This window comes from Pelophylax lessonae (genome assembly GCF_965119305.1).
Source record: "Pelophylax lessonae genome assembly, chromosome: 9".
Taxonomy (NCBI): Eukaryota; Metazoa; Chordata; class Amphibia; order Anura; family Ranidae; genus Pelophylax; species Pelophylax lessonae.
The window spans coordinates 52530205-52553780 of record NC_138776.1 but is presented as its reverse complement, the minus strand read 5'-3'; the positions used below and the strand labels follow the sequence as shown (position 1 = coordinate 52553780).

Here is a 23576-nt window from a genome sequence, read left to right as displayed (position 1 = left end):
CTGTGGAGGCAACATAACCCGAAGGTGCTGTATCACCGAGGACTACGTCTGTCAATGAGCGCTAGAGAAAGAGAAATTCTGGACTTGGACCCAAGATTACCTTGCTCTTGAGAAGAATGAGGAACAACTCACTACAAGAGGGCTGAATATCAGGTATCTGACAGACATTACTACTAGAAAATGCACTTTTCAGGAGAGCTCATCCAGGGGAAATATCTGTGATGGATTCAAAGCGTGGGTCCGACCAAGTTGAGATTCTAAGGGAGCACAGGGTGCTGTAATAGGGGTCTGATGCGACATATACCTTGAATGACAAGGAAGAGGGAAGCAAGAGGTTTTAAAAAAGAATGGGCAAGGTTGAAAATAAAATGTTGTACTAGCTACCTTTATGTTCATCTGTCAAAGAAACGGATTCAGCAGACTTTGCTAGACCGTCCATTACCAGCTTCTCTCCCACATCTATGTTTTCAGCTCCCTGCTTCTTCTCCAGAGACACCGAAAATATTCCAGCTTCCACTGAACGAGCCACGAGTACAACATCAGCTCCCAACAGTAGACTGCTTAAAACTTGTGTCCCTTCAGGAGACCACTGATTGCTAACTGGGGCCACACCTACAGGAGAAGAATAATGCAAGAGTACTGCAATAACTGCAAGAGTAATAATAATCTTTACAATGTCAGATTTTATTATATTGACATTTAGCAATATCTTACCATACAGACGGCACCGTGTGATCTGCATGGGGGTGCACAGGAAGCTTTCCTTTACTGGGCGAAGGCAGGAGAAAGGGAGTCTCTCCAGGTTTCCATAATCTGCATAAGCTATTTCCACTGCGGAGTCCAAAACTTCCAGGACAACAGCTCTGTACCACTGCCCATCCGCTGCAGACAAAAAGTCACATGACATGCATCAGTTTAAATCTGTGACTAAAGTAGACTTTCATTTACAATACTAATATATGCACAAGGGGCACACAACCGTCTATTGATAACGTCCAAAACTTTGCTTGACCATCTTTTTACCACTTGCCTACCAGGGAAATGTTAAAATCTACAGAGCCCATAAAAAATAAAATAGTGGCAGCTGCAATATCTTTAATATTGCACAATTTTTGCCCAGCTATTTATCAAATTAATATTTTCAGAGCAAAACACTAAAATCAATTTTAATGCAAACACCAATTATTAAGTAAAATAGAAAGAATGGGGTTGCGCTATATGAATAGATACCATACATGCAGAGCCTTAAAATTGTGTATGCTCCTTAAATCACAACAAACAAAATGGTACCCAAAATTCTTCATACGTTATGCTTTAAAAGACTTTACAGGTTATCAGATTAGAGTTTACCATAAATTTAAGGCCCTAAACGTGTCGCTCTCACTTTGACATTTGCAGGCATACCTCACACATGCATGGCACAATTTAGGTTTACATAAACATGCGCAACCTACGCTATGTGTTTGCATTGGATGTCTACAGGGGTGAAAGGGATGCTTTTAATTTTTAATAATTTTTACTTATTTTCATTTTTAATATAAATATTTTTATGTATTAATTTAACATTATTGCTATCACAAGGGGCATGAGCAGGTGAGAGGCCCTCCTTATGGAAACATCAGGGGTCTTTTAGACTCCAACATCTACCCTTTCATCCAGTAAAGCCAATGAAGCATTGCTTTAGCTTGATTAGCTGCTTCCCCGGCTACAGTACCTGGGGGGAATGACAGGTTTGAACCTGAAAGTGATGTAATGCATGTTATTTCTGGTTTCATTAGTTGCAAGGCTGTCAATCACCAGAGGAATGGGAGAGGCTGGGAACTACCACAAGGCCTATAGGGGCTCTGCAGCTTCAGAACCCCCTATAAGAGATCACTTTAACCAGAAAATTGGCTAATGGCTTCAGCAGCACTCGTGAGTTTTCTTTAACTCCTTGAATACCAAGACTTTGACAAATGTACCTTGGTAGATAAGGAGTTAAGCTTAAAGTATAGCTAAAGGAAAAAAAAAAATTTTTGTTTTGCAGACAGCTGTCAGTTTTTATTCCTTTCTGTTCCCCCCTTAGGGATATTAACGCTCTCTATTTGTCCTGTTTACCATTATCATTGAAAGTGAAAATAAAAGAAAATCCCACATTTTGGGTTGTTCCCAGAATAGTAAAAGAAAGAAAATCATCAAATAGAGACCCTAGTTCTGGTGACCTGTGGGTCCCTAAGAAGTTCCCTTAATTTGCAGGGATTTCCTCTCAATTCTTGTTTGGCTATGGGGACAGTAAGTGAAGGGAAATCTCTGAAATGGGAAACAGATGGCAAAGAAAAGGGGATTTTCGACTTAAGGTAAAAATCTATTTCTCTGATGTTCATTGACGGACACAGCTGCAGATCTTCATAACCGTTGTGTTATACTGCCCCCTAATGGAGTAGGACACAAAGCAGAACAAAAGTCTAGCTACATCCATGGGCAGTCCCAGGGGGTATACTCCCGGTAACGATCAGCCGGCACCCCGACCGGGTACCTCCGTTGACGGATGCTCCTAGTGCTTCCAGAGGGCTCCAAGCACTCCACCAGACACTATAATCGCCTCAGACTCCACGAACCGCCGCAGCTTGGTTAGGGTCTCGCCGTCTCCAACCCTCCATGGACCTACGACAAGGGTCAAGGTTCCCATGGGTGAACCTCTCTTTCCCCAGAGAGTGCAGCAACACAAGCTTTTACACAAGCTCTTACAAGAGCTTAGTGATTATCCAAGGGAGTATGGAGGTCACAGCAATCCCTTGTAGCCGATTCCCCCAATGAGAGACAGGACTCTAGATTGAGGGTGAAGTAGAACTCTTTATTGAACAAGAAACAGACTTTTAAACAGTTTTCCCCCACAAGGTTACCGCCCAGGTGGACCTTGTTGAGAACAGGCCCTGACATTCACAATCCAATGAAAAAAGAGTTTTACACTCCCATACAGTGTACACATATACATCCCATAATAAGTTTATCTTAAGAAAGACAGAACAAGAGAGGTCCTTAACATTTAACAATAAGACAGGTAAACTTTACACAATACACATTCCATTCCATTACACAAACCATAGGGAAGCCTGTCTGGCATGGAATACACACATTATCTAGGAGTCAGACTTCATGGCAATTGTCTATAACAGTCTAAGTCTCCCAGTGTAAAATATAATTACATTTTCATATTTCAATATAAAGATATTGCTGACAAATATTGCTGTCCCATCTGAAGCAATTCAAACCATTAGGTATCAGGTATCTGCTCCTCACCTCCAGTGACGGTGAATACCGTCACACTCCCTCTCTCTGCTTTAGGACACTCAATTTAGTTACAAGCAGTGTCAGAAGAATGACAACTCTACAGAGGGGGTGGGTGCTGTGTCCATCAATAAACATCAGAGAAATACATTTTACGGTAAGTCAAAAATCCCATTTTCTCTTTCATTCTTTGATGGACGCAGCTTCAGATCTTCATAACCATTGGGTCGTCCCAAAGCAGTGTTCAACATGAGGTGTGAGAACATCAAAAAAATTCCCCAGGTGAAAAAGTAGCCAACAGGAGCTCAACCAAAACTGGAGCCCAGCTGAAAAAAAAAAAAAAAACAATACACCCTCGAAGAGGATCAGGTTCTCTCAACAGCAGCCTGCAAACCCTTGTGGCCAAAAGAAGCACCCAAAGATGCCAACACATCCACTTTATAAAACTGTGAAAGTGTGCTCCAACGACTAAGTGACTGCCTTGCAAACCTGCATAACTGATGCCTGATGACGGAAAGCCCAGGAGGCACTAAGCACCCGAGTAGAGTGTGCCTTAACAGGGAAAGGAGGAACCTGACCCTTGCTGGAATAGGCCTGAATCACTGTCTGTCAGATCCTTCTGGAAATGCTCTCAGATAAAGCGGACAACCCGAGGCCCATCCATGAGTACAAAAAGAATCTGACTTCCTGAAAGACTCCATAGCTGCCAGGTACACCCTAATTGCCCGGACCACATCAAAGGCATTTAAGGCAATTTCCTTTGGATGTTTAGGCCCGGGACACAGGGAAGGCAACACAATGTCTTCATTCAAGGGGATGAAGAACCACCTTATCTCTCTGAATCACAAGGTAAGCTGAACGACAGGATAACGCCGCTAGTTCCGACACCCTGAGCGTGATAGAGGTGATAGCCAACAAAAAGGCCACCTTCTGGGACAGTGTAAGCAGGGTAATCTCCTGAAGGTTTTCAAAAGGAGGCTTCTGGAGGACCGAAAGCACCAAATTGAGGTCCCAAGGCAGCAACAGAGCCCACACTGGAGGAACTAAATATCAGACACTTTGAAGAATGGTGCGCACCAGGGACTGTAGGGCCAAAAAGTAGTTGGAAGAACACCGCCAAATCCGACACGTGGACCTTGATGGCACTGAAGTCCAATTTCTGTTCAAACTCCCGTTAAAGGAAGGTCAAGATTCGAGCCACAGAGAAAGAGAGAGGATGAACCCCAAGAGACACACGTCACGCAATGTACGTCTTCCACGTATGATGGTAGATCCTCCTAGACGTAGATTTCCTAGCTTTAACAGTGAAGGCATCACCGACTCAAGCAAACCTCTATCCTTCAGCACCTGGGGTTCAACAGCCAAGCCGACAAAGCCAGCGAGTGTATAGCAGGATGGAAGACTGGCCCTTGGGACAGCAGATCCTCCCTGAGAGGAAGCTTCCAAAGAAACTGGCGCCCAGCCACACCAGATCAGCGTACCAAGCACGGCGAGGCCAAACCGGAGCCACTAAGATTTCGGGAATCCCTTTTGCTTCGATTCTGCGTAGGAGTCTTGGCAGAAACTTGAGAGGAGGGGAGGCGCAAATCAGACGATACTGACACAACGGGGCTAGCAGTGCACCTGTGGCCTCCAGAGGATCCCTTGACCGAGCATCAAACCAAAGCACCTTTCTATTGAGCCAAGATGCAAACAGATCCACCTCGGGGGTGCTCCACCGGAGAAACAACTGATAAAACCCATCCAGGTGAAGAGACCACTCCGTGTGGTCCAACGCCTGCCGACTGAGGTAATCTGCCTGCCAGCTTTCAACCCTGGGAATGTGTACGGCGGAGGGGGCTGGAACGAACGTTTCTTAACACCTTAGAATACAACTACCTCCAGAGCCACCAGGACACTTCTTGTGCCCCTTGGTGATTGACATAGGCCACGGCCGTGGCATTGTCCGATTGAATGCACACTTGACAACCCTGAAGATGATCCGTCCAATGGTCCAGACACAGTCTGATCGCTCAAGGTTCCAAAACACTGAATGGTAGTCTGGACTCTTCCAGCGTCAAGACTCTCTGAGCAGAATAATTGCCGAGGATGCCTCCCCAGCCGGACAGGCTGGCATCCATGGTGACCACTGTCCAATACAAGAGGAAGGAAGGATTTGCCCAGCTGAAGTGCTGGACAACAAATCCACTAAATCAGGGACTCCTTAGTTCCCCGACTCACCTGGATCTGATTGTGCAGTGACTGCGGAGTCTTGTCCGATTTGGTCAGAATCTCCCTTTGCAGGGACCTCGTATGGAACTGTGCAAATGGAACAGCCTCAAAAAGGTAGACACCATCAGAACCAGCACCCTCATGCAAATCAGGAGGGATGACCATCCCTTGGGACAGCAGGAAACGAATAGCAGCCTGCAATTTTTGGAGTTCTTCCAGAGGAAGGAGCACTCTGGCTATGGCCAAGTCCAGAGTCAGGCCCATATAGTCCGGCTTTTTTTCAGATTTCTGAAAATTCAGAATCCAGCTCAACTCCCACAGAGTTGGTATTGTGATCTCCAGGTTTTACACCAGAGCAGAAGAAGATCATCCAAGAAGCCCAGTACCGTGATGGCCCATTGGGTGTAGCAAAGCTAGCACCAGGGCTAACACTTTTGTGAAGACCTGAGGAGCAGAGTCGAGACCAAAGGGTAACGCCCCAAACTAATAATGCTCCTCTCCCAAGTCAAAGCAGGGGAAGTGCTGTTGAATGGCACATATTGGAATGTGAAGGTATGCATCCTTGATGTCGATAAAGGCGAGGAAATCCCCATGACGCAGGGATGCCACCACCGTGCATTCTGAACTTCTGTACCCGCACAAAGCAGTTTAGTGGCTTGAGATACAGGATTGGACGCACTTTGGCTTCCTTCCTGGGAACTGTAAACAGGTTTGAGTAAACCTGAAAACGTTCCAAAGTTGGAACCGAGACAATCACCCCTTGAAGTAACAGGTCTTGTACTGCCACAAACAGACCCTGTAAGCAGTCAGGGGACAGGCGCAAGTCGGAAGGAAAGAACCTTGCCGGGGGACAAGAGTGAAACTCGATCTTGCAGCCAGACCGGATGACTTAGTGGACCCACTTGTCTTGGGAAGTCCACGGGTCCAGAAACCAGCAAATACATCCTCCCAACACCTAAGGATGCCCCTTCATGCTGAAGTAGTCTTTTTCACGGGTCTGGAGAAGCCCGCTCTCGGCTTGCCAGACCAGGTTCTTTTGGATCCTCCAGAGGAGGCCCTGAAAGGCTTTTAGCACTTGTCAGTCGACCCTCAGGGACGAAAAACTTCTTATGAGCCGAAAAGGAAGGCCCACGTCTACGACGCGGTTCATTGCCCTAAGTAGCCTGCAAAAGAAAGGTACTCTTCCCCCATGTGAGACCTTTTATGATGTCATCCAGGGTAGCTCCAAACAGACGATCTCCTTGAAAGGGAAAATCAGTCAAGGCATTTTTAGAAGTCTAGTGCGCAAACCAGCATTTGAGCCAAGATACACTGAAGGACAACCGCCAAATCAGAGAGCCAAGCTACTAGGGGAGCCTTATCTAAAGAGGCATCACAGATAAACTGCAGCCCCTGGACCAGCTGGTATGCCAGCTCAGCAAAGGCACGGGGGAGCTGTTCTCCCTCCAGGTCAGGACGTAAAAGCTTAGCCCACTTGGTATGAGTTTTGCGACACCAGGGCAATGGTGAATACTGGCCACAGCGCCGAACCAGCGAGAGTGTACATATTGCCCGCCACAGCCTCCTCCTTCCTGTCAGCCGGATACTTAAAAACCGGGGACTCTTCAACTGGAATCATGGTTGCCTTGTTCAATCTGGAAACCGGAGGGTCCACCACCGGTGGAACAGTCCACTTCTTAAGAAGGGACTCCTCATAGTAGTAACACCTAGTAAAGCGCTTTGGGACCCCACGGGACGCTTTGGTCGTCCCCACTCTTGAGCGACAATTCTGTCAAAATAGGCGGGGAAAGTAACACCTTTGCCACTCTGGATGGCTTGTGAGTGCCAAAGGGAACCTGCGCATCCATTGCAGCTGCATACATCTTCAAGGTCTCACGCAGTTACAATCAGTGCTTCCACCAGCGCCGTTTCGCCCGCGGTTGCAGACGTTGAGGAATAATCCGGGGGTATTCCTCTGAGGATTCCGGGTGCGTGGTTGCAGACCCAGCAGGGTGACCCACATCCACGGTGGCAAAATTAGATTCAGCATCTGATGAGACAGATGAGGCAAGGGGAGGCACTTTTTGCTAGCCTGTCGCCCAAAAACCACCTTCAACCGGGACACAAGACTCCAGGACTGCGGTCAGTGCATTGATGGAAGGTTGGGACCTGGAGGACCCCGCAGCCTCAGATAGGGGATCAGGTGGGGGAGATGTGCAAAGAAAGACTCCATGAGTCACCAGGGGGACCCCACAGAAATGGGATTTTCGACTTACCGTAAAATCCATTTCTCTGATGTCCATTGACGGAGACTTCACCTACGGGCTCTTTATCTCCAGGACCATAGGGTTATGCTGCCTCCTACAGGAGTAGGACACTAGGCAAAGAAAACGGAATTTTTGTAAAATCTTACCTGTAAAATTCCTTTCTCTGAGTCCTCCGACAGTCGCCGCCTCTTCATATTCGTCACATATGGGGTATTAGACTTTGCTCCGAAGGAGTAGCTAGGCAACAGAATATGTTAACAATAAAGCTTTAACATATCCCACCCTCAAGGGGTGGTCCCCTCAGTCAATACCCTCCTACTTCCTGCAACCATATCTCAGTTTTAGTGGAATAGCAGTAGAGTATACATTCAACCCCAAAAGAGGGGCGGGGGCGGCGACTGTCGGAGGACTCAGAGAAAGGAATTTTACAGGTAAGATTTTACAAAAATTCCGTTTTCTCTTACGTCCTCCGACAGTCGCCGCCTCTTCATATTCGTCACATATGGGGACGTCCCAAAGCAGTGCAAACATGAGGGGTGGGAAACGCATCCGCGCCGAAAGGCAACGCAGTCTCCACATCAAAGAAAGGAACCTTACCAAAGGAAGGAAACCAGCTGGGCAACAGCAAAAATAAGTGCTCAACAGGAGCAACAACCCAGGAAAAGACAAAAAAACCAGGGAATACAAAGATATCCCAACAGCCAGGAGTCCCCAACAAGGGACCCTATGGAACAGCCGCACTAAGAACCTTGCGGCCAAAGGAAGCATCCGCCGATGCCTGAACATCTACTTTGTAGAATTTTGTGAAAGTGTGCACGGTCGACCAGGTCGCCGCCTTACACACCTGGGCTACAGAAGCCCCATGACGGCAGGCCCAAGACGTACTCAGTGATCTAGTAGAGTGCGCCTTCACAGGCACAGGGGGAACCTTCCCCTGCAAGGCATAGGCCTGTTCAATGGTCTGCCTGATCCATTTGGCGATGGTAGAGGCCGAAGCCGCCATGCCCTTCCGAGGACCCTCTGGAAGAACAAACAAGGAGTCCGTCTTACGAAAAGACTCAGTCGATTTAAGGTAAACCCTAATCGCCCGAACAACATCCAGAGAGTGCAATCTCACCTCCTTTGGATGTTTAGGCTTCGTGCACAACGAAGGCAAAACAATATCCTCGTTAAGATGGAATTCCGAAACTCGTTTCGGCAGAAAAGAAGGATTAGGTCGCAAGACCACCTTATCCAAATGAACAACCAGGTACGGAGACTTGCAGGACAAAGCCGCCAGTTCCGACACTCTGCGAGCCGAAGTGATCGCCACCAAAAAGGCGACCTTTTTGGACAACAGAGACAACGAGATCTCCCTGATCTGTTCAAAAGGAGCACGTTGTAACACAGAAAGAACCAGATTCAAGTCCCAGGGGGGCAAAGGATCCCTCCTAGGAGGAACCAGATGTCGCACACCCTGAATAAAAGTGCCAACCAAGGAGTTGGAAGCCACGGGACGTTGAAACAGAACGGCCAGCGCAGACACCTGACCCTTTATCGTGGCCAGCGCCAAACGCTGATCGACACCCGTCTGAAGGAAAGACAGCACACGGGAAACCGAGTACGTGCGGGGTGAAAACCCCCTGGACTCACACCAGGCAAAATAGGCCTTCCAAGTACGGTAATAAACCTTTCCCGAGGAAGACTTCCTCGCGTTGATCAAGGTATGAACGACCTCTGGAGAGAGACCCTTCTCCTTCAGGACCTCGGTCTCAACAGCCAGGCCGTCAAAGCCAGCGACTGTAAAGCAGGATGGTAAATCGGTCCTTGAGACAGTAGATCGTCTCGAAGAGGCAGACGCCAGGGGGCGTCGACCGCCAGATTCACGAGGTCTGCGTACCAGGACCGGCGAGGCCAGTCCGGTGCCACAAGAATCACCGTGCTGCGTTCCGAGTGTAACCTGCGAAGGAACCTGGACAGCAACTGAATCGGTGGAAAAGCGTACATCAGCCTGTACTGATGCCACGGGGCCACTAACGCGTCCGACGCGTCTGCCCGAGAGTCGCGCGTCCTTGCCACGAACCTCTTCACCTTGTAGTTGAGGCGAGACGCGAACAGGTCCACATCTGGAAGACCCCACTTCGCGCACAACATCTGGAAGACAGCCGGATGGAGAGACCATTCCCCCTGATCCAGGGTCTGGCGACTCAGATAGTCCGCCTGCCAGTTCTCCACTCCCGGAATGTGAACCGCCGTTATCGCCGGGACATGAGTCTCGGCCCAAGACAGAATGTCGGCCACTTCTCGAGCCGCTCGGGCACTCCTGGTGCCCCCTTGGTGGTTGATGTATGCCACCGCCGTGGCATTGTCCGTCTGCACCCGAACCGGGCAGCCCTGCAGCCGGTCCGTCCAGCGATGAAGACAGAGCCTTATCGCACGTAATTCCAGAATGTTGATCGGGAGGGAAGACTCCCCCTCCGACCAGGTCCCCTGGGCGGACAGAACGCCCAGAACACCACCCCAGCCCGACAGGCTGGCATCCGTAGTGATTATCGTCCACGAGATCGGACGAAACGACTTGCCCCCGGACACCAACGGGGACTGGAGCCACCACAGAAGGTTTTCCCTGGTGCGATGACTCAACGAGATCTGAAGATCCAGAGATTGAGGTCGCCCGTCCCACTTGGACAGGATCTCCGCCTGGAGACCCCGCGTGTGAAACTGAGCGAAAGGAATCGCCTCGAAGGCCGAGACCATCAATCCCAGACATCTCATACACGTCCGCAGAGACGAGTGTGGAACGTCCCTGAGGGACCTGACTTCCTCCTGAAGAGTCCTGAGCTTGTCTTCCGGCAGGAAGACCTTCGCCTGCACCGAGTCCAGTATCATTCCCAGATAGGGAAGACGAACCGACGGACTCAGTGTCGACTTTGGAACATTTATCGTCCAACCGAACTCCTGCAGAGTTTGCATTGTGACAGACAGGTCCTTCTCCAGACCCTGACTGGTCGCAGACCGAATCAGAATGTCGTCCAGATACCCCAGGACAGAAATGCCCTGGGCCCTCAATAATGCCAGAACCGGTGCAAGCACCTTGGTGAAGACCCGCGGAGCCGAGGCGAGCCCAAAGGGCAACGCCACGAACTGGTAGTGATCCTCCGCAATGGCAAATCGAAGGTATCTCTGATGCCCCTCGAATACGGGGATGTGAAGGTACGCATCCTTCAAATCGATGGAGGCCATGAATTCCCCCGGAACCAGGGCAGCCACCACCGAGCGCAGGGACTCCATGCGGAACTTGCGAACCCGCACAGAGCGGTTCAGAGCTTTCAAGTCCAGAATCGGACGAACCTTGCCCTCCTTCCTGGGCACGGTGAACAGATTGGAATAAAACCCCCGAAATCTGTCCCGATGAGGCACCGGAACCACCACACCCTGAGCCCTCAGGTCCCGCACCGCCAGGTGCAGATCCCGCAGGCGCTCTGGAGACAGTTGTAGATTTGAGGGAAAAAATCTGCTCTCCGGCCGAGAGAGAAACTCGATCTTGTAACCAGATCGAACGATTTCCAGAACCCATCTGTCCCGCACACGGGCCAACCAGGGCTGAAGAAAACCGAGCAAGCGTCCCCCCACCCCAAAACTGGGTGAGGGCGCCCCTTCAGGCCGAACTGTTATGGGCCGCAGGTCCGGATTGGCCGGACTTCTGTTTCCCAGACCAGGGCTTCTTCTGAGAGCCTTGGCCTTTGAACGGTTTGCCCTTGTAGTGCGGCCGAAAGGTACGAAAGGACCCCTGAGGGGGCCGAAAATTCGCATGCTGCTTCCCAGAAGCCCCCTTAGCCTTGGGGAAATGGGGCAAGAGAGTGCTCTTACCCCCGGTGATCCCCTTAATCAACACATCCAGGGACTCCCCAAAAAGGCGAGACCCATCATAAGGCAGATTGGCTAAGGTTTTACGTGAAGATTGGTCCACCGACCAACATTTCAACCAAACCAGGCGGCGAGACAACACCGCCACGCTGTGCACACGTGCAGCCAACGGAATCAGGTCCAGGTCCGCATCACACAGATACATGACACCCTGGTGGATCTGATCCACCATATCCAGGGTCGCCGCCGAGGCCGAATCGGCCACTAGGACGCGCCTAAGCATCTGCGTCCAACTTGCGATCGCCTGGGCCGCCATGAGAGAAGCAAACAGAGCCTTAAGCATAGAACCCGTAACAGAATAAGTATGACGGGCAAGAGACTCCAGTCTCCTATCCGTGGCATCACGGAAAACAGGGGAACCCTCTGCAGGAATCGCAGTGGCTTTGTTCAAAACCGCAATTGCATGATCCACTGGTGGAGGCACACACCACCGTTCATCAGTGGCAGGCGAGAAAGGATAACGCAGCTTGAATTTACTTGGTACCGCAAAAGGTTCGCGCAGATCGCGCCATTGATCCTTAACAGCGCGCTGAAAATCGGCATTGCAGGGAAAAACCTGCGGCGTCCTGCGTTTTCTCTGCGTCCCATAAGCCGCCAAGGCAGCGGGAGGACACACTTCGTCCTGCAAACGCAGCGTCTGCTTAATGGAAGCAATCAACTCATCCATGATTGCAAGCTCTTCAGGCGAGCCAGGGGGAGAATTATCGACCCCCTCAACTTCAGCCTCCACCTCAGACCCCACTAGATCAAGAGAGGAGCGGGACCCCGATAAAGGGGTCCCTGCTAGAACAGCCCCATCACCTTCACCCTCAGAATCAGAGGACAGAGCAACTCTGGGCCGTTTAGTAGATTGAGCAGCCACCAGCATTTGCACCTGGGCAGCAAGGCCAGCCACAATAGTGGCTAAATCCCCCCCTGGGGGGGAAACAGCGGTCCCCTGGCTTTCCACCAATACTGTGGGAAACTTGCCCTCCTGAGAATCCATTGCCCCTGTATGCCAGACAACCAAGGGTTAACTGCCCCCTTTCAGCAAGCGCGGCAAGCGCAGCCCACCGCACTACACTCAGGCACAATGAGACCCCCACAGGGAATATACAGACTGAATACAGGCAATGGCAAACAGGAATAGAAGGATAAAACCTGAGGAGACCCTCGCCGCTGCTGCTGCCTCGATCGGTGTTCCAGGAAAGAGGAAGTGATGCTGCCAGGGCGCTCTATGTAAGCCTATGGAGGCTACAAGAAAATGGCCGCCGTGCATGTAAACCATGCGGCCGGAGCGGGCGCCGGTAAAATGGCGTCGTTTGGCGCCGAAATCGCCGCTCCATAGTGCATAAAAACACACACAAGCTTATCCCATTATATGGATACATGTTAGATCGCCGCAGCGATCGCTGTATATGCCCCAACATGCCATAAAAACATGCCCCACAGCACACAGCTTCCCACACTGCCCAGCCTGACACACACAGCCCCCCCCCCCCCCTTGCAGCCCACAGCATGCAGCCGAGAGATAGGGAGACAAGCAGTGTGAATAAAGGCAGGTTACACAGTCCCAGACTGAGACCCCCCCCAGACAGACAGGTCCCCACATAGATACACTTACCTCACATGGCGTGGGGAACCCGCACAGGCGAACAAGCCGCTGCACATGAGGCAGGGAGAGTCGCAATTCAAGACGCACACAATGGCGGTTAAGAAACCGCACAGCGTCCGGTGAGGTAGCCACCTCACCAAACATCCCTGCACCGAACAGGGATGGGTCGTTCACTGTGCCAGGAGCGTTACCTGGCTGAACGCTCGATGGCAGACTGGGAAGCCACTGACCCACGACCTGCGATCAGGGGGATCAGCCCGAGACCCAGTCCGCATGATCCTCTTCGTCCGAAGAACTAACTAATGCTGACCAAAATAACAGCTAAGTAAAGGTAGAGAAAAAAACTCAAACAAAATATTAAAAAGAAGAAAGAGTCTGGGACAAAAAGTCCCAGCACAGAGAGAGCCAGCCACTCCTGACAAGCTAGACATTAAAACTGAGATATGGTTGCAGGAAGTAGGAGGGTATTGACTGAGGGGACCACCCCTTGAGGGTGGGATATGTTAAAGCTTTATTGTTAACATATTCTGTTGCCTAGCTACTCCTTCGGAGCAAAGTCTAATACCCCATATGTGACGAATATGAAGAGGCGGCGACTGTCGGAGGACGTAAGAGAAAAAAGCTTGAGCACACCTATAGGGCAGTCCCTGGGGGTATACTCTCATTTCCTGCTGTAGGTATATAGTTTTTTTAACAAACAGTGTCAGAAAGAAAAATATCCAGCTCCAAAGAGGGGGGGGGTGCTGTGCCCATCAATGAACATCAGAGAAATGGATTTTACGTTGAGTCAAAAATCCCATTTACTCTTTTGTTCATTGACGGACACAGCTCTTCATTTTCATGACCGTAGGGACATCCCAAAGCAGTGTCAAACATGAGGGGTGGGAACAGCAGAAAACAAACTTTCCCAAGGCTAAACATAACCAACCAGGTAACTTGGAGCTCAACTGTGAACAACTGGAGCTCACCTGAAAAAAAAAAGTCCCCTAAAAAGCAGACCTTGCACACCTGCACCACTGACGCCCGATGACGGAAGGCTCATGAGGCACTAAGCGCCCGTGTACAGTGCGCCTTGACAGGGAAAAGAGGAACCTGACCCTTGATAGAAAAAGGAATACAAGAAAAGTGGCCGCGCACCAAACGATGGCTTCACAATGAAAGGCTTTATTGAAAAAAAGGATGCAAGGTACAGCAAATGGACGGTAGACACGTTTCACATGACCCACAGCGTGCTTGTTCACTACCACCACAAATCTGTGGTGTTCCAACTGCCTGAGCAGTGTGCATCTTCTCTTCTATATCCTTGATAGAAAAAGCCTGAACCACAGTCTGTCTGCTCCATCTGGAAATGGCCGCAACAGAAGCAGTCAGCCCCTTGTGAGGTCCATTCATGAGGACAAATAGCGAGTTTGACTTCCTAAATGACTGGGTAGCTGCCAGGTTCACCCTGATTGCCCGAGCCACATCCAGGGAATGCAAGGCAACTTCCTTAGGATGCTTAGGCTTGTGACACAGGGAGGGCAGCACAATGTCTTCATTCAGATGAAAATCAGAGACGACCTTTGGAAGGAACGATGGAAATGGACATGGCCGAAGAACCACCTTCTCCCTGTGAACGACTAGATAAGATGGACAAGACAGTGCCGCCAGCTCAGACACCCTGTACGCAGAAGTAATAGCCACCAAAAAGGCCACCTTCTGGGACAATGTAAGCAGGGGAATCTCCCTAATATTTTCAAAGGGAGGTTTCTGGAGAACTGACACCAAATTGAGGTCCCACAGTGGCACTAGAGACCGCACCGGGGGAACCAAGTGACTCACTCCCTGGAGAAAAGTATGCACTAAGGAGTGTGTGGCCAAAGGACATTGAAAGAAAATAGCCAAGGCCGAGACCTGGCTCTTGATGGTACTCAAGGCCAGATGCTATTTGACCCCCTTGCTGGAGGAAAGCCAAGATCCGAGTCACTGAAAAAAAGGGAGGGTGACTCCTAAAGGGATTCACACCATGCAATGTACGTCAAAAGGGATTCACACCACGCAATGTACGTCTACCAAGTACGATGGAAAATCTTCCTGGAAGTAGATTTTCTAGCTTTTAAAAACATAGGAATCACAGAGTCAGACAACCCACTATCCTTGAGCACCGCCGGCTCCACAAAAGCAAGGGGGAGCCCTTTCTCCTCAAGGGCCCGGCGTAAAATAGCTAGGGACACCAGGGTGATGGTAAATATCGGCCCAAGTGCAGACACAGACAGAGTGAACATATTGCGGGTCAAGGCCTCCGACCTGCTTTCAGACGGATCTGAGAAGACAGGGGACTCTTCAACCGGTATTACAGTAGCTACATTCATCCTGGAAACCAGGAAGTTGACTACAGGAGATACAGTCCATTTTCAAGGAGGGACTCCTCATAAGAGTACGGAATTGCAAAACGCTTAGGGATTGCAAAGGCGCGTTTGAAACCACCCCACTGTTTTGAGACAATATCGTCAAAGAAGGCGGGAAAGGGGAATACCCTCGCCACTTTAGAGTACATGTGGGTGCCAAAGTCCACCCGTGCCTCTGATGCAGCGTTAGTCGCATCTTCCATATGTAAGGTTTGCAATACAATCATTGCATCCACCAGCGCCTTTTCATGTGCAGCAAGAGAAACCGAGGTATCATCCTCACTATCTGAGCAGGCAGGGTGCGTGGAGGCAGACCCCGAAGGGCAACTCACATCCACGGCGACCGAATCAGACTCTGGATCTGATCAGACAGAGGAAGCAGGTGAATGCGGGGGACGCTTTTTGCTAGCTTGTTTGCCAAGGACCAAGTCCACATTGGACATCAAGGACTCCAGGACCGCCATCAGTGCAGTTAGTTGTGGGGCCCCAGAGGGCCTGAGAGCCTTTAAGAGGGGATCAGGTGGTGAAACATGCACCAGGGACTCCATGAATGGAGAGGGGAACCTGCACAAAAAAAAGCGTAACACTGCAAGGGACACCCCACTGCGTTGTCGGCACAACAAGGCCAAGCACAGCACTATCGCTGTAATAACAGAAAGAGGGAGAGAAACCCCCACAAGACACTCACCAACACTGGTCAGCACACAGCCGAACTATCTGCACACCATGCAGATAGTTTTTAATGTTTAATTTAATTTAAATTTTTAATAATTATTTATTATTTTAATATTTTCATAGTGACCATTGTTCTTATCTGCATGTATTTATAAATTGTATATGCACTCCTATTGGATATACATATGGATTGAATATACAGCTCTATATATATATATATATATAAATCCCATAATATGATTACATTGGTAACCTGCATATGAGATTAAGGTCTTAGTATAAAGGATATAGTAGGCATTTATTGTTTCAGAAATTTTAATAATGATGGAGTTATTATATTATAGGTAGTAGTGTCTCAAAGGATGTGATTAGAAATACACTAAATAAGAGATAGTAATCGATATATGCATAAGGTATTTTTAGATACTTAACCCCAAGAAAATGGCGTTCAGAACATTTCCGGCAGTAGCGCTGGTTTTACTAAACAAGGTGTCACGAATGTCTAATAGAAGAACAGGTCATAATAAGAGCAAAGAAACCTGGTCGTTGCGCGAACATCTTTATTACTTCAATCGCCGGCCGATATGCAAATATACTAAATAGTTTAACAGATTCCTGGAAAGCCCATAGTCAATATGGAGTTCTGGTCACTTCTGCTGTTGCGCTAAAAGGTCTAGTGGAAATGGGTGGAGTTGAATGTATCATCAGCATAAAAGATAAGACGCTTTTTTCAGTATGTCACCTTGCGATGACACCCAGTGGGAGGGGCGAAATGCGTCAGTCTTTAAACTTGAATCTTATGTCACATCCGCCCGTCGTGGATATTGTCTTGATTTAATAAATACTCTAAACATTTTACACTATGGAGAGTCTCTTTGTCTTACTCATCATGGTGGAGGAGAGCAATTAGAAGCATACTTCCTGGTTTACACATATCTGTGGATAAGCTTGTTTTCAGTGTGGGTTTCCTTCCTTTAAAGCTACACTACCCATCATTACTCCGGAGAGTGATTAGAAGCATAATTCTTGGTTCACACAAATCCGTGGATGAGCTGCTTCCAGTGTGGGGGATTCTTCCTTTAAAGCTACACTACCCATCATTGCTCCGGTGAATGCGAGCACATAGGGGAGAACACAAGTATATTGGATTTAAAATTGGATTTCACTAGCAGCACTTTGAAGATTATGCTTTGGACTTGTTTTGACACAAACTTTTTCATTTGCACTTATTGTTGTCACTGGCACTTTGCACAATATATATATATATATATATATATATATATATATATATATAATTTATTGCATTTATAGCATTTGTTGCAAATTTTTGGAGCAGCGCTGACATCCATTCCCATACATCATTTAAAGGCACATACCTTTCTGCCAGCAGCAACCCATAAGTGTTGATTATTATTACCATTATTATTTAACACATTTAGAGTTCTAGCCATAGTGCAAGGATCTCACTTAATTCAAGTGCTAAAAAGATGCACTGTTACTGTAATAATGACACTAGTAGGGAAGTGGGTTAACACTATGGGTGATCAAGGGGTTAAATGTGAGCCTAGGGGAGTGATTCTAACTGTGGGGGGCGGGGGGGGGGTGGCTTCTGAAATGACCATAGAGACATGATCCTACACAGAAGATCACATAAGCTCTGTAATCGGAGACGCCTGACATACGCATCGGCTTCCCTGCTGACGAGCGGGAGCGCGACGCCGGTGGTGAACGCTCGCCCCCTAGCCTCCTGACAGCGAGCAACGTATACCTACATCGCTTTGCCCTGGAGCAGCTGCCTGCCGCAGTAAATCTGCGGTGGGCGGTCGTTAAGTGGTTAAAATAGCGCAGTGCAAAATTGCAAAAAATGTCCTGGTCATGAAGGAGTAAAACCTTCCACAGATGAAGTAGTTAAATTGTAAAATCTTTTTTTTTTTTTTTAAATACCAAACGTTATACTTACCTGCCCTGTGCAGTTGCTTTTGCACAGAGCAGCCCTTTTTCTCTTCTCGGGTGCCCTTTCCCTGCTTCTAGTCCCTCCCTCCTGTCGAGTAGCAAACAGCTTGGATCCTCCTCTTCTCGGGTCCCTCTCAGTTCTCCTGGCCCCTCCTTCCTGTTGAGTGCCCCCACAGCAAGCAGCTTGCTATGTGGGCACCCGAGCCCAGCTGGAGCTCCGTGTGTTCATTCAGGCACGGAGCTGTGGTTCGGCCCCACCCCCTCTCTCTCCTGATTGGAAAAACTGACTTTGATTGATAGCCGCGGGAGACAATGCTGCTGTGGCTGTGTCAGCACAGCAGGAGGGATAGTCCACGACGGCCGAGGGACTCGTGGACATCGCTGAACAGAGATGGGACTCAGGTATTAGAGGGTGCTGGGGAAGCTGCTGCACACAAAAGGCTTTTTATCCTAATGCATAGAATGCAATAAGATACAAAACTTTCTGCCTTACTCTTTTAACTACTTCAGCTCCGGAAGGTTTTATACCCTTAATGACCGGGCCATTGTTTGCGATACAGGACTGCTTTGCTTTATCTGACATTTGCGCGGTTATGCAATGCCGTACCCAAATTAAATGGATGTCTTTTTTTCCCACAAATAGAGCTTACATTTGGTGGTATTTGATCAACTCTGCGATTTCTATTCTTTGCGCTATAAACAAAAAAAGACCGACAATTTGGGGGGGGGGGGGGGCGACAAGTTTACTTTCTGCTATAAAACATTCACAATAAAAAAAAAAAATTTCATCAATGTAGACACTTTTTGGGGACCAGTGACACCAACACAGCGATCAGTGCGAGAGAAGAAAAAAAAAACACTCTATTACTGTATAAATGACACTGGCAGGGAATGGGGTTAACACTAGGGGTGATCAAGGGGGGGGGGGGTTAAGTGTGCTCCTAGGGAATGCTTTCTAACTGTGTGGGGGATGGATGTGCTTGAGGAAAAGAGATCTGTTTCAGCAAGCTGAAACACAAGATCTCTCTTCTGCCTCTGTGACAGGACAGCCGTCTGCCTTGTTTACATAGGCAGACGGCCGTTCTGTTATTCCCCTGCACGATCACGGGTGGCCAGTGGCCACTGCGACCGTCTGACCCGCCGATTGGCTCCTGCTGTGTCTGATCATAGTGGGAGCGGTGCTTCGGTAACTAAAATTAATCTTCCTGCTGGCTTGTATACAAATTTTGGGCAATTTGTAGGCATTTTGCAAGAAACCTGAGGCACCAACGGTTGAAAAAGGCCACTCGAGACTGCAGTACACACCCCCCATCAGCATGAAAGCGCAATGCATATTGGGACACACAATGCACAAGTAATGCACATGCCCAAGGTCCAATTGCATACGGATTGTCAGTGAAGGTAGAGTGTGGCTGAAACTTCAAATATTAATGGTGCTTTCAGGGTGAAGCAAATAAAAGAGGTTGTACACTGGCCAAGGGAAGGGAGAGGAAATGTGGACATTGCTGTTTTCATAGGCTGCAGAACAATTTTAATTTTACTGACCTGAAAATTTGGCACAGCAAACGTCACCCACAGATGGTATATAGGCAGGTTGGTCCTTTTCCGCATTACAATAACTAATTATATCCATCATAACTTGCTGCAGCTTCTCCACATTCACTGGAAGCACACAGGGAAAATATGAGACACTCAATGGCTGCTTTATTGGTAAAGCAGATTGTTACTTGCAAACAAAGTATTATTTAGCTGCAACTCAATATATATAGCATGCAGACATGGTCAAGGGAATCGAGTGAAGTGCTTCTCCACTGAAGAACAGATGTTTGATTTAGGCAATTGTCTTTACAATGATCATTGGTGCCACATGTGGTTTTCACAGAAATAGGTGACCTCCTGGGATCTACATTAACTACAGGCTGTACAACTCAGAAGGAATGATGGAGAAAAACACAATTCAGTAGACAACAATGCTTTGAGGTTGATTTGCTAAAACTGGGGTGTGCATAATTTGGTGCAGTTGTGCATGGTAGCCAATCAGACTAAATACCAGTGCTGGTGTCCATAACACTTGCAGCACTGATGATGGGTTGGTTGGTAGGTTGGGGGGGATAAAGCACAACTTCTTCAGGCAACGATTAAGTAACTCTTTTGAAGCTTTAAGAAGAAAAGATTAGATTACTGCATCACCAAGGTAAAAAATTAAAAAGCTCTCAAAGTTAAAGGTGGTTCACACTCTCTTCATGGCCTATCCTGCGATCCTCAACTCCCACACGATCTACCCTTTCCCCACATACAGTGCCTTGAAAACTTATTCATACCCCTTGAAATGTTCCACATTTTGTCAAGTTACAACCAATTTATTTTATTGGGATTTTATGTGATAGACCAACACAAAGTGCACAGAATTGTGAAGTGGAACACTGGGATAGACAAAGTCTGATTGCCGAATATCCAGTATGTTGATCGGCAGACTGGACTCCTCTCGAGTCTAAACACCTTGGGCTGAGTACACTCCCAGGACATCTGACCACCTGGACATACTGGCATCCATAGAATTCACTGTCCAATACAGGGGAAGAAAGGATTATCCCTGGCAAAGCACCGAGGCGCGGAGCTACAATATCAGAGACACCCCTCGTGCCTTGACTCAACAGGATCAGATTGTCCATGGACAGCGGATCCTTGTTCTATTTGGCCAGAATCTCCCTTTGCAGAGGTCTGCAGAGGTTTTGTCTGGTATGGAATTGAGCAAATGGAACCGCTTCAAAAGGTGGAAACCATCAGACCCAGCACTTGCATGCAAGTCCTGTGCGACGACCTACGGTTGGAACACAGGAGCGGAATCGCATGCTGCAACATCAGAAACTTCAGCTGTGGAAAAAAAAAAAAAACCCGGGCCGACGCTGAATCCAGCTTCAGACCCAAGTAGTCCAACTTGGTAGACCGAGTCAAAGACGATATCTGAAAATTCAGTGTCCATCTGAACTCCTGTAGAGTTCGCACAGTAATGTCCAAGTCGACTTCTAGAGCCGAACAAGACTCTGCACGCAGAAGCAGATCGTCCAGGTAACTCAGTACCGCGATCCCCTTCTGCCGAAGAAAGGCCAAAACCTTTGTGATCACCCGAGGAGCTGGGGTGAGACCAAAGGGTAATGCCACAAATTGATAGTGCGCCTCTCGCCCACGGCAAAACAAAAAAAAACGCTGATGCCCGACATATTGGAATATGAAGGTAAGTGTCCTTGAGATCGATAGAAGCCAGAAGATACCTACCATGCAGATGGACTCCATCCGAAATTTCTGAACCCGAACAAAGTGGTTGAGAGCCTTGAGGTCCCAGATCGGGCGAACCTTGCCTTCCTTCCTGGGAATTGTAAACAGATTTGAATAAAAACCTTGAAAACGTTCCGACTCTGGAACCGACACGACTCTTTGTGCTAACAGGTCCTGCAATGCCCCGTATAGGCCCTGTAGCCGATTATGAGACAGGCACAAGTTGGAAGGAAAGAACCTTGCCGGAAGCAAGGACCGAAACTCAATCTTGTAACTGAACCAAATCAACTTGTGGACCCATTTAACCTGAATGAGCGAATCCATGGGTCCAGAAAGAAGCAAAGACGTCCCCCCACCCTAGCTGCAGGTGAGGGAGCCCCTTAAGGCTGGGGAAGGCTCATCTGCGGAACCAGTAGTGCCTACTTTTGACTTACCATTCCAGGGTCTCTTGGAGCCTCGAACAAAGTTACGGGTGGGTCTCTAACCTTTTTCCTGCGATACAGATGGACGAAAGGGTCGCTTGTGAGTCGAGAAAAAAGGACCATGTTAAGAAGAGGTTCCCTGCCTATAGCAACCTGTGGAATTAATGTACTCTTACCTCCAGTAAGGCCCTTAATGATCTCCTCCATAGAGGCACCGAACAAACAGTCACCAATAAAAAGTAGATCAACTAGTACTTCAACTAAATGATGTGGCGAAGAATCCCCGCTATCACAGATACCTTGCCAGCCAAGGGGGCTGCATCCGCAAGCTCAGAAGTGTGTTGACCCCCCTTCCAGATCCTGGTGTAAAATCTTTGCCCGTTCCAGTAAGGTCTGGGATACCAAGGTGACAGGAAACACCGGCGTCAACATTGAACCTGCCACAGTGAAGAGGTAAAGGACAAGAGCCTCAGCTCTCTTGTCCACAGGATCCTTAAAAGATGGAGAATCCTCCACCAGCAAAAGTGTGGCCTTACTTAGCATGGAAACCTAAGAGTCCACCGACGGTGGAACCATCAGTTTCTTCAAGAGAGACTCCTCAAAAGGATATCTCCTAGTGAAACACTTAGAAATTCCAACCATGCGTTTCGGGGGAACCCCACAGACTAGTGAAAATCTCATCAAAATAGGCAGGAAAGGGGGGGACACCTTAGTCACCTTGGAAAATCTGCGTGTGCCAAACTGCACTGGCATCGCCGACTCAGCATCAGCGGAGTCCTCCAACTTTAAAGCGGAGTTCCACCCTCAAAGTTTTTTTTAATAAAAATACCCCCGGGACAGTCAGGGTTAGTGCATTCCACAATGGATAGCCTCTGAACTGTCCCAGGTCGCACTTACCTTTAAGAATACTTGTCCAGCGCTGCCATCTCAGGTGTGGGCAGCTGAAGCCAGCGCGTCCTCTTCGTCCCAGAATGCCCTGCACCGGCCCAGACGCTGTTTAGCAGTGAATGACGTGCCTGCACCGGAACTGACGAGCGGGGCCGGTGCAGGCGCATTGATTCCTGGGAGCGATGACGCTCAGCTCCCAGGAATCAATGCAAGCAGGAAGTGATGGCGCGGGCCACGGTCGAAGAGAGAGGAACAAGAAGTAAGGCGAGTATATTTTATTCTAAAACAAGTAAAGAAAAAAAAATGATTTATTATCCAATTATTTACAGGTGACAGAGAGGAAGAAGATGGCGAAAAGTTGTATTTTAGGGTGGAACTCCACTTTAAAGTTTCCTGCACCAACACAATCAATGCCTCCACCAGCGCTTTTTCATACGCGGCTGCAGAGGAGGAGGATTCATCCTCACTGTTAGAACATTCAGGGTGTGTGGACGCAGACCCAGTGGGCTGACTCGCATCCGCGGTGGCCAAAACCACCTTGGATTCTGAGTATACAGGTAAAGGCAGGGGAAACTTGTTGCTAGGCTGCCTTTGCAGGGCCATATAAACCTTAGACAAAAGTGACTGCAAGGCCGCTGTCCTGGCCACCAGGGTAGACTGAGACCCAGAGGGTCTCACAGCTTCAAGGAGTGGGTAAGGTGGTGAAACACATTCCAGGGGCTCCATGGTTAAATTGAAGCCACACTGTGCA

At 48.6% G+C, this 23576-nt stretch overlaps 1 protein-coding gene across 1 annotated transcript in view; it reads right to left on the bottom strand.

The window, feature by feature from the left end:
• Nucleotides 1–376: 376 nt before the first annotated feature.
• Nucleotides 377–23576, bottom strand: part of TDRD1 (tudor domain containing 1) — a gene marked incomplete at both ends in the record, with an annotated part of 265551 nt that continues 242351 nt past the window's right edge. Inside the window, 3 exons of the mRNA XM_082268836.1 lie at nucleotides 377–612; nucleotides 715–882; nucleotides 19785–19901. Coding sequence (XP_082124962.1) covers nucleotides 377–612; nucleotides 715–882; nucleotides 19785–19901 — 521 coding nt within the window. The remainder of the gene's footprint in view (nucleotides 613–714; nucleotides 883–19784; nucleotides 19902–23576) is intronic.